This window comes from Sitophilus oryzae, unplaced genomic scaffold (assembly GCF_002938485.1).
Source record: "Sitophilus oryzae breed Bouriz unplaced genomic scaffold, Soryzae_2.0 scaffold_2008_pilon_pilon, whole genome shotgun sequence".
In the NCBI taxonomy this organism is placed as follows: domain Eukaryota; kingdom Metazoa; phylum Arthropoda; class Insecta; order Coleoptera; family Curculionidae; genus Sitophilus; species Sitophilus oryzae.
The window spans coordinates 1391845-1403884 of NW_022146734.1; the positions used below are offsets into that span (position 1 = coordinate 1391845).

The 12040-nt window shown below is 30.1% G+C and overlaps 1 protein-coding gene across 1 annotated transcript; it reads left to right on the plus strand.

Moving 5' to 3' along the window:
• Positions 1–10358, plus strand: LOC115884013. The gene is made up of 4 exons (XM_030902449.1): positions 1–313; positions 6992–7171; positions 8672–8839; positions 10120–10358. The coding sequence occupies exons 1-4, from the start codon at positions 113–115 to the stop codon at positions 10297–10299; spliced, it is 729 nt and encodes a 242-aa protein (XP_030758309.1). The 5' UTR covers positions 1–112; the 3' UTR covers positions 10300–10358.
• The last annotated feature ends 1682 nt before the right edge of the window (positions 10359–12040 follow it).

The following is a 12040-nucleotide window of genomic DNA, read 5'->3' on the forward strand; positions in this document are numbered from 1 at the left end:
ATCAACGTCAGTGTTCTGACACCTTCAAAATATGCCAGAATAATAAGGAACATTTCCAAGACTCACCTATCTACCCACATCAGTACAAATCAAAATTTTAGATGATACAATCATGGTCTCCAGCAATCTAGAGTTGCCCTTCTTTCCCCAATACGAACTGGAAAGTGTTTATGATGATACTATTAGCGTGATGTGGTTCGAAACGAAATTCTCCCAGTCCCATTACAATGTCCATAACAAGACGAATGGAAGCAACGCTTGCACGTTAATTGTGGTACTTATAGCCGCCAAGTGTCATGCCACGAAAGTTCTAGTAGGTAAATTTTAGATACATAATTTACAAAAATTATTATTTTAATTGCGGATTTTCGTGCGTCCAGTATCCTACGATATGAACATACGATATTAATTTTATTGGTAGAATTTGAATTTAAAGACTTTAATTAGAGTATTCCGTGGTGATGTGTTTTTTTTCCGTTTTGATTGCGTTGGTTAGTCTTTGTTGTGAGTTTTTTTGTATTTATAGATTGCACGCGAAATATCCGATCGATTTTTAGATATTCATTGATTTTCTTTATTTGTTTGTAATAAATGTATAGAGTAAATGTACAGTTTGAGTTAATTAGGGCAATGAAACTATATAACAACAGCAAACTAAACTAATACTGCCGAAATTGCGCGTAAACTATTGCACGAAAAGCTATGAAAAAGCGTAAAAATATTTTTGACGTTAAAAAATTTTTCTCGCTTATTTTACAAAAAATCGCATTTTTTTGTAAAATTGTTTTGTTTTTTTTTTGTTTTGTTAATTTTGACAGCCCTAAAGTGAAACGGACCCAATTCCGTAGTTTTTAAATATGGTAAAATATACCGAGGGGTGCATTGTCGTTGAAAACATAGAAAATTGCATGCAAATTTTAAACTGTCCAGATATTAGCCCCCTGTTAATTTTACAATGAAGTTGTAAATAGATTTCTTAAAGGTCTGTGCTCGAGTCTGTGTATGATGAATACACGTGCTAAATTTGAACAATTTTGGCGAATCTCATTTTAAGTAATTTAAGAAAAACTGCATCTACTTTTCAATTAAAACTAAACAGGTACCAATGCAAAACCAGGCAAATGCCAACCTACCTTAAGTTATCATCCTATTATTTTGTATTTCCTGAACCTTAGGCTTTTGCCTCATTCAAACCAGTTTTAAATTACAAAAATACATTTCGGGGACATTAAGACTTACTTTTAAGGTACTATAACGTAGTAGTGTAGACAGCACAACAAATTACATTTGACAATGGTCAAATTGGTCAACTTATGCATAAACAAAGTGGTTGTTAACCTAAGATATTGTAGTGTAACAACCCAAGTTCGTTCAACAAAGTTGAAGAGGTAATATTTTATTTTGGTCAACTGTATAACAAACAATTTAAATGAAATAAAGGAACCTACGTTGCGTTAAAAATATTTTTTATTGTGATTACCTCGAATCAATGCCTTCTATAAAAGATCAGCCCACGGGCGGACTTTTGTTTACTTCATCAGCTGTACATACTTAGATATTGGATTAGATTCTGTATTCATATTTTGTCGGTTGATTTTTGGTATTATTTGTTATTTTAGTGCAAAAAACTAATTATTTTGGTGTTTAAGTGACTTAAACTACTACCAGATATATGGTTACTATGATGGTCACTCTGTTTCTCATAAAAAAACACGAAATATTACACGTTTTGTTAAGTGCTTTAACCTAAAAGTGCCCATAATTTTTTTATTTATCGTGATTTTTGTGTGTGTTTTTTAAGACTCTAACAATTCATCAATAAAGCTTAAGTGGAGTGTGTTTTTGGTGCTATGCCTCATCTTTGTTGTGTTCCTGGTGGAAAGGATAGTTATGCTAGACAGCCTAAAGTGTCCGGAAGAGCAAGAAAAGTGGGTACGAGTTATAAATCAAGAGAATTATATTGAAAATATCTTTAATAAATATAAAAATAATATTCTCCCAGGATGGTAGTAAAGAAAATTGGACAATTATGTTTATTTTATTCATATTGTGGAATCTCCACTTCAAGTGTTGTTGGTTCAGCTTCAATAGATTCAAACACGTAAGCAGGTATAATGATCTAGGGAAAAATAAAGAATATGTGTATTAAAGATCATGAAAAAGATTATTATTTTGAGTTCAAAATTAAAAAAGATTTTTGTAAAAACAAGAATGATACAGTTTAAAAGAAGAATGTGTTTTTGTTTGATAATATATAATGTATGTCAAGCATAACATATATTTGTTCAGTAATTTTTAATGAATAGTGTTGATTATTTATAATACCAAATTAATATCAAATATTTAAGTGATGACTGAATACAATATGAATAAAATAACAATAAAATTTGTATATTTGCATAATACAAAATTAAGTTTTAAGAATAAAGGTGTTACTAAAAATACTAAGAAATTCATATTTCTTTGTTTTAATTGGTCTAATGTTATTTACATTTTACGTAAGAATTATACCGTATCATCGAAAAAAATCGGCGTCTAGTTGGCTTGGAAATGAACATCGATGACATTCCCTAAATAACTGTACACATAAAATAATTAACTAGAATTTTACAATCTTGGAAAATTGGATATTCTTGAACCTTGTTTCTAAATATTCTAAATTTTTTGATTTTCTTGGGATTTAGGTTCGGGAAAAACGCTGATTAAGTTTTCATTTGGTTTTTCATTATTTTTATTTGGTTTAAAAAAAAAAAACGTTTCGGCTAACATTATAGCCTTCATCAGTGTTGTGTCATATGAAAAAAATAGTGTCGAATATATAATCCAAAAAATTGCATATAAAATATTCACACCACGCACATAATGTTTACTGCGTACTCCATAGTCAATGTAGATAATTTTAGTGTTAAGAATAATAATTTTAAAAAATATGTGGTCATCTTTTGATAAGTTTATATTAGTTTATTAATTGCAGTAAATATTATGAGGTGTGACTTATTTTGTATATGTAATTTTTTGGATTATATTCGACACTATTTTTCTCATATGAAACAACACTGATGAAGGCTATAGTTAGCCGAAACGTTTTTTTAAACCAAATAAAAATAATGAAAACCCAAATGAAAACTTAAATCAGCGTTTTTCCCGAACCTAAAAATCCCAAGAAAATCAAAAATTTTAGAATAATTTTACATATAAAATGCCAGCGATCTTCATTTCATAGCCATCGCTGACGCCTTTTTTTAGATAATATTGTATTATTTGTAAATATAATTTTTCGAACATTGATACTTGCAAAATATACATATAAATTTTGTGAATGCAAATAATAATACATCAAAATTTAAAATATCTTTACATTTTACCCATTATCTTATGTACCTATACATTATTTGTACATTGTAAAACATTTGCTGCATTTGTACGGTTCATAGTTTATTTGCCAAAGTATTTATTACTATAAATAGGTGTATATGTTGTAGTTATTAATTGAATATTATGTATATTTCATGTAAATTATCTCATTTTTAAAATACAAACCAAAAATCTGAGGAATAATTATGTTTTCCATGTATTCTACAACATATTTAATTATCCGTAATTTAATCGGTAGTATCTAACTAGCGTCACATCATAAATCTCTCCCCAAGGCTGTTCTATTAGAGACGGCATTGCTCGAATGGGCCCGACATGCAACAGAAGCAATATTTTGGGAAATTTGAGGAGAATATGTTATGTAAATCAAACGCTAAATTTGTCAATAGCCCTACTTATTTTATTAAATAAAATGAAAGGAGTGCCGTACTCTGCCTGGAATTCACAAGTAAAAGAGCATGGCAAAAAAAACCTTGATCATTATTCCAAAGAATCCAACTATGCTGTTTTGAACTTCAATAAAAGAGAAATAATAATAATACAACCCAAAAATCTTGATGATTTAAATACATTAAAAACATAAAATATCTTAAATACTTTCTAAAAAGATCTAAATCACAAAAAAAGATCTAAATCTAAAAAAGATTTTCATTCTAAATATTTTCTTATTGACAAAAGTATCTTTGATTTAAGTCATTTGTCCAAATTAAATGTATTTTTGATCTTTGATTTAAATCGTTTTTTAAACGATTTGTGATAGCACTGGTGCCTGCACAGGGTGGCTCGAATTCGACGCTCATCATTGGGATTTCGGAAACCGTAAGAGATACAGGATCGGTTAAATGGAGGCAAAGTTGCGCAATTTGATGCTCAATAAAATGCCGTATTGCTCAATGAAATGCTGTATTATTTTTTATTTTTTTGCATAAAATATTCTGGTGATGGAATTTTCTGTATGAAACATCGGCAAATATCAAAGTGACTATACAGGGTGCTAGAAATTCGAGGTACGAGCATTGGTATCTCGGAAACCGTAATAGATACGAGGATGGTTAAATTGGGGCAAAGTTGCGCCTTGGGATGTTCGCCAAGATGCCATCAAAAAACTTTCAAAAATTTCAAGGATTGCTGAGTTTTTTGGAAAAAACTGATTTTTTTGAAAATCAATTTTATTTTTTCCTGTCGTTACTTTATCGAAAATCAAAAAACTAATTACACATTCTCATAGCCACTTTATTAGGACTATCTGATGGTATTTTTAGATTTTCAAATTAGCTGATAGTTTGTGAGATACAGAGGCCGACTTATTTTTTTTTAAATACGGACCTGCATTTTTTATTTCAGTTTTTCAAAGAACTCGGTCTCCTGAGTACAATGATATGCCACACTTTATACTTTTTTTTTGTTTCGGACATTTGAACACAATTTATTTAAACTAATTTCAAGTCTGGCTCTGTTTTTTTTAAATATATATTAATCGTTACAATATTGATAAACCTTCAAACTTAACAATGACGTGGGGTAAAACATTGAATACGGAAAATCAAATTCAACAAAAATTTTAAAAATTCAAACCAAATCAAATTAATATTTTTCAACATTTACAATAAAGTATAAAGAACAAAATGCATTCGGAAGTATATCAAGAAGATATGTTCAAAGAGCTATAAATAAAACTGAACGAATAATAAATTTGTGCAATAGGAAGGGTGGTAACCCTTTCAAACATGTAAAGCATTAGAAAGTAGTTTGTTAGAAGTTGATTTATTTATAATAACCACGAATATTATGCATATTATTAGGTCGTAACACTGAGATTTCAAATTCACAATAAAAAAAGTTAAAAATAATATCTTTAAATTGCTGACCTGGATTATTTTAATGACCTTATTCAATGCTAATTAGCGCTGATCAATATTGTTGCGATGAATATAATCAAATTAAATAATTTAAAAAACCAGAGTCGGACTTGAAATTATTTTAAATAATAATGAAATAGTTTTGTTGTTGTTAAGGTACCCAAAACAAAAAAAAAAGTATAAAGTGCGTCATATTATTGTACTCAGGAGACCGAGTTCTTTCAAAATCTGAATTAAAAAATGCAGGTCCGTATTTAAAAAAATTAAGTTAGCCTCTGTATCTCACAAATTATCAGCTAATTTGAAAATCTAAAAGTACTATCAGATAGTCCTAATAGAGTGGCTATGAGAATGTGCAATTCATTTTTTGATTTTCTAAAAAATAACGGCAGGAAAAAATAAAATTGATATTCAAAAAAATCCGTTTTTTCCAAAAAACTCACCAATCCTTGAAATTTTTAAAACATTTTTGATAGCATCTTGGTGAATATCCCAAGATGCAACTTTGCCCCAATTTAACCATCTTCGTATCTATTTCGGTTTTCGAGATACCAATACTCGTACCTCGTATTTGTAGCACCCTGTATATAGTGTTTAGGAGTGATGAAAGGATTTAATTAAATTCAAAAAAAATCAGGTCCGTATTTAAAAAAATTAAGTTGATGATGGTCGCCAGAAGCCGAAACGTCAGAGTCAATATTTAATCACTTATAGTGTTATAGAGCAGAAAAAGTGGCAATAAAAAAGTGTTTTTCATTTTAAGTTATCTTAACAAATAAAGCCAGGAAACAATAAAAAACTAAATTGAAAATTCCGTTTTTTTTTTCGAATATATTCGGAAGTATTCAAAATTTTTCAAAATGCAATACGGCATTTTATTGAGCATCAAATTGCGCAACTTTGCCTCCATCTAACCGATCCTGTATCTCTTACGGTTTCCGAAATCCCAATGATGAGCGTCGAATTCGAGCCACCCTGTACACTAAATGTATAGGCCGACCTCAGTCCACGATACAACATATATGGTTATTTGGAGAAATGAACCCGGTCACAAAGGTATAGACAATATTTGAATGTAAGATAATTGGGTCTACAGATATATTGATAGAAAATATCATCATTACAATGACACGTTATAAATTGAGCATTAATTTAAATACTATAATTATTTTCCTTTATGTTTAACAATCATTTGTAATTATACAAAACCTATAATTTAATTTTTCTGCACTAAGAATACAATATATAATTTATTATATCGCGTGCTTATTTGAGCACGCATACCGGGTGCATTTCAAAAGTGGCTCACCCCTATAACTATTTTATTTTTTCAGATAAAAAATCGAGGTTTGGTATGTTAATATATGACATAAATTAGGATTGATTGACGTATTCAATTGTTTTTGGTCATTTCCTGTTTCACCGGAAATGACTACAACTTTTGATTTTTAAATGGCACCCACGGTATTTTTTTACTTTATTCGATAGAAAATGACATTTTGAATAGAATGACATGACCATATGTATGTATACTACAGAATATATTTCTGGAAACTTCTTTCCCAACCCAGAAAATGCTTTTGATTATATTGAGGTTTTTCCACGTTGTCCCAGAGATGCGCACGTAATTTCTTCTAAATGGACCATTTCAATTCTAAAATAAATGCAAATTACTTGGTGACCCCAATTTTATGTTCGACAGTGCATATTTTTAATTGCACTATTTAAAGCCTTCTAAAATTTCATTTTTTTTTCAGATCAATGAACCAGAATGTGGGACTAACAAAAAACTGATCTACCTATTGGCTACCAGTATGTTAGAAGGAAATAAGATTCATGAAGAACTGAAGGTGAAGAAATTACTGAAACACTTAAATCTCAATGTTCCAGAGGCACTTAAATATACAGAAGACCAAACTTTTAATTTGGTTGAGTGGGTAAAAATTTAATTCTAATTTTTTATGTTTAAATATAATTTTGTATAGGCTTGTGGCCTTCTCCGACGGTGCTAACACTATAGCGGAATTCCTTAAAATACCGACTTATACAAATACACGAGATTAAATAGCGCACATTTACTGCTAGCATATTGCTAGTATACTAATACGGCTTTGCTAGTTGGGACATAACTGAGTTTATATTGTGGTTTGTTACGAATGTTTTTAAAGGTATATAATTATAATTGTAGAAGACGTTCATAAAATTAACACTAGTTGATTAAAAAGAAGTATACCATTAATATTGATCAAATTATATTTTATCCTCAAATATATGCTTATTTACTTTTTTAATTATGAAATGGCCACTTTGTTTACTCACTTGTTTCGTCAAACTGCCTTAATTCATTTTTGCTTTTGATAAAATCTGTGGGATAAAGCTGAGAAACTGTAAAATGTTGTTCCAGGAGAGTTGTATTTAGTGTTATTGTTATTGCAGTTTTTCGGCAATTTTATTATGATTTGAAATTGACATAACGCGACTAACTCAACGCAACGCCCTTTGTATGATGTGACCATAGCAGAAGGAAAAGAGTAGTTGCACTCTCCCAAATATTTTCTGTTAGTTTTTACAATCTGTCGAATATCGGCAGATTGCAGAGCGTTTCAGTTGAGTTCCGTCCGTCGACCTGCGAGGTTCGAGCGTTGCGTCCCAGCACAGAGACGGTTTGACAAAGAATGAGCGCCTTACCTTACTCTGGCCTTACTGTGTGCTGCTATTGGTTGTAGTAATAATTCAAAAAATTGTGTTTCAGATACAGAAAAATTGTTACTTACACGAAATGTGAAAATATTCTGTTTTTAAGCAAACTTTTACTCGATGATCAATTTTTTTTATTTTATTTTATTGTGAACTTATATTTCCCTAAATACATCTCTGTGAAACTATAGCGAGTGCTACGACTATACTTTGCCTAGTTTTAGAACACGACTATACAGCTACGTCAGTGGTCACGGGACGCGAGAACAAGGTCATATAAAGTGTCAGGAAAATAACAAAGGATTTGTCAAGGAGTAAAGTTACTAGGAAATGTAACTACCCAAAAACAGTGTTACATCATACACATTTCTTACCTGAGAATTTTATAGTTTCGATAACAGTACTAGTAAAAACCAAAATACTTAAATATTACGACCTAGCCACGATTTCAATATTATTTCAATGTGATCAGCTGATCAGCACCAACAATAACCGGGACGCGGACGGCGTGAAATACAGTTAGTCGGACAGTTCTGATTTCGGTCGTACCGAGCGCTACCGTCGGAATTTAAGAAATCGGTTGAAATGCACCAAGCCTATAGTTATATTTTATATTAGGTATTATTATGTTTATAAGGAAAGACTTACTAATATTGCGGTGAACATATACATGGCCTGTAATATGTATAGGTAGTATAAGTAGATATAGGTGGCAATAAACATTTCTCATTTTGTTTCAGAGAAGTTCAATCTATATGCAACGATTATCCAGGTCCCTATGTGAAAATATAAAAGTGCATTATCTTGAATGGCTCAAGATAAACAATAAACCTGACAGAGATCTGTATGTCATTCTCATAGCGGATTCAAGGACAGTCCTGTTTCTGTTTCAACATAGAACCCAGACAGTAAGTCTTGCCTATTGCAGTAAGACTTTACCTGAACCGACACAAAGGGAATTAAAAATAAACAAAAAACGATCAAAAAGTTAAAAAGAATTAACTTCACTTTTTTAATGTATGGTAACACCTTGTACATTTTAAATGTTTGTTTTAAAAATCTTTTTCTGTCAATTTCAAATATACAGGGTAATCCGAACTGTATCGAACTTTGTCGAAAACTTTGCCAGCATATTCTGCAGATAAAAATAAGTAAAAAAGTTCGTATAAATGTATGTTCTAAAATGCTTACTTTCGGAGATACAGGGTGTAGAAGTTTCATTTTTTTTTCGATTTTTTCTATATAATTTCTGAAGTAACACCAATATTTCAATAAAAATTGGTTTCTGGGAGTTTTTTTACATAAGAAATTTGATTTTGATGTGAATATGACTACTACTTGTAGAGGGCGCCACCTACATATTTTTTCACTGGCTTGAAGAGTAATAACTTTTCGTCCGTGTCTGTATAAAACTACTGAGTGAAAAAATATATATTTCCGTGATTTTTTACGTAAAAAATGTCTCTTGGTAAAAATCGCCAGGCGCAACCGTTCTCAAGATATTTAAAATGGAAACAGTCAATACATGTCATTATTGACAAAAAATAAACATGTTGAGAAATGATAAATTTGAGAACTTATAATTTTTTTAAATTAATCATAAATTTTTCTTCGAAAAAATGGTGATAAAACAGTTACTGTTGAACTTTCGACACAAAAACATTTCAAATTTACGATTTCAGTTTAATAACTATTTAGTCAACATGTTTAATTTATGTCAATAATGACAGGGTATTGATAATTTCAATTCCAAATATCTCGAAAACCATTTCAACGATTTTTACCAAGAGATCTTTTTTTACGCAAAAAAACTTTGTAAATGTATATTTTTTTATTCAGTAGTTTTATACAGGTACGGACGAAAAGTTATTACTTTTCAAACAACTTGAGTTTAAAATATGTAGGTGGCGACCTCTACAAGTCGGAGTCATATTGACATCAAAATCAAATTTCTCGTGTCAAGAAACTCCCAGCCGCCAATTTTCCATCAAATATTGACGTTAGTTCTGATATTATTTGGAAAAAATCGAAATATAAATGAAGCTTCTACACACATACCTATGTATCTCCGAAACTAAGCATTTTAGGACATACATTTAGACGAACTTTTTTACTTATTTTTATGTGCAGAATATGCTGCCGAAGTTTACGAGGTACGATATTTTTAGTAATTTATGAATATTTTTAGGTGACTTTGTTTGACTCCCATCAACATTCCATGGAAAAGGGAGCGTTTATAGCCGTGACGAATCGCTCCAAACTGAAACATCTTTGTCACTGGTTTAAAGACGTTGTCTTAACGTGTTATAACTCTGATCCAAAATTATACGAGCTGTCGTTTTTATATTTTAAAAACAATAAAAGCTAACATGTTATTTATCAACTTGTAAGTCTACATTTTGTCATTTTCATCTACTTATATAATATATCGAATGTAAAATATATATATATATATTTCATTTTACCGTATGTGTTTTATTTATACAGGGTGTTTCAAAAAACATGTGCCATCTCTGGTGGGGAGATTCCCCACGTAAAAATAAAATTTATTTTCCATATCAACATAGGTCCGATTCTGCTTGGTTTCATAGCTACAGGGTGTTAAAGTCTTAATAATCTTTCACTAAAAGTATTTTGAAACTTTTAGTGATTCTAATGAAATTTTCAGGGTAAAAGTTACTATAAGTGTTAGGTACATATTTTAATGTTAAAAAAGTTAATTAAATCAAATTTAATTAATTAAACTAAATTTAATTAATTATTTTAGGGTTATCACTGGAATATTTTTCAGGAAAAACATGTGCGCCATTGACTTGTTTTCTTTTGATATCAAAATTATGTAGGCCGTTTAATGCCAATTAAAAGTTATCTCTTGATATTTTGTCGAATTCGGCATCCTTGGTGATATAGACGCAATTTTATTAATCACAATTAATAAAATTAAAATAAAATTATTAAATTATATATTTTGTCTAATTTATGATAACATTTTATGATAATATTTTTACTAATAGTCAAACCTACAGCCATTTCAAATAAAAAAAAATAATGGTATTTAAGATAATTATTACAGAAAAACTAATTTTAAAAAGTTTTAACATCCTGTAATTCTAAAACTATGCATTTCCATACCCATGTTTATAGGATTTTTTTTCATATTTTTTTATGAGGAATCAATGAGTACTTATTTAAAACTTTCGCAAGTTAATGGTATTAACTTTTTTTAAAGGTTGCTATTAGACTTTTCGATCAACACTTAATCGGCATTAAACTGCTTACATTATTTAGTTAACAACAGAAGAAAGGGTGTGGCGTGCATGCTTTTTTCAGAAAAATATTCCTGTGACAACGCACATGCACATCCCTGGTGACATGCACGTCTCTGGTGAATATGTTGACACTTTTTTAGCTTTAAGACATTTATAGTAACTTTTACCTTCAAAATTTCATTCGAAGCGCTAAAAGTACTTAAAGAAAATTATATCAAATCGAAAATATATTAAGATTTTAACACTCTGTAGCTACGAAACAAAGCAGAATTGGACCTATGTTGATATGAAAAGTAAATCTAATTTTTACGTGTAGAATCTGTCTACGAGAGATGGCACATGTTTTTTGAAACACCCTATATATGTTACCGGCAAAGTATATCAATAAGGCGGCTGTATAAAACCTAGGTATTCTATAAAGTGACTAACCATTTCAGTATTTTATGTATGAAATTTAAATGTTTTTATGTACAGAGTGGACTATTTTGGTTGTTTCTATAGGGTATCTAGGAAACCGTTAGAAATATTCAAATTTTGATACTGCAGTCTCGGGTTCTTTTTTTGAAAAAATTATTATGGCGCAAACGGATCGTGGCTATCTTGATCGGCTTCGAAGCTACAGGGTACAGCTACTACTTCTCAAATTTTGTACTTTTTGAAAATGTTTGATAGTTTGGTTATTTCAGCAACGACGGAAAAATGAATTATACATTCTAAAGGCACTTTTCTGTGTAGAATGCAGTGGCGTAGTCAGACTTTTTTGGAAATCTATTTAAAATTATACTTATGTTTTTTTAAACAGAACCCCCTGTATATTTTTAAATTTTCTGATTTAGCTTG

What these genes read in the sequence shown, in the direction of transcription:
- LOC115884013 (XM_030902449.1), top strand. Translation starts at nt 113, where the DNA reads ATGGTCTCCAGCAATCTAGAGTTGCCCTTCTTTCCCCAATACGAACTG. An exon ending in GTCATGCCACGAAAGTTCTA is followed by an intron (nt 314 to 6,991) that starts GTAGGTAAATTT and finishes TTTTTTTTTCAG; the next exon opens with ATCAATGAACCAGAATGTGG. An exon ending in CTTTTAATTTGGTTGAGTGG is followed by an intron (nt 7,172 to 8,671) that starts GTAAAAATTTAA and finishes ATTTTGTTTCAG; the next exon opens with AGAAGTTCAATCTATATGCA.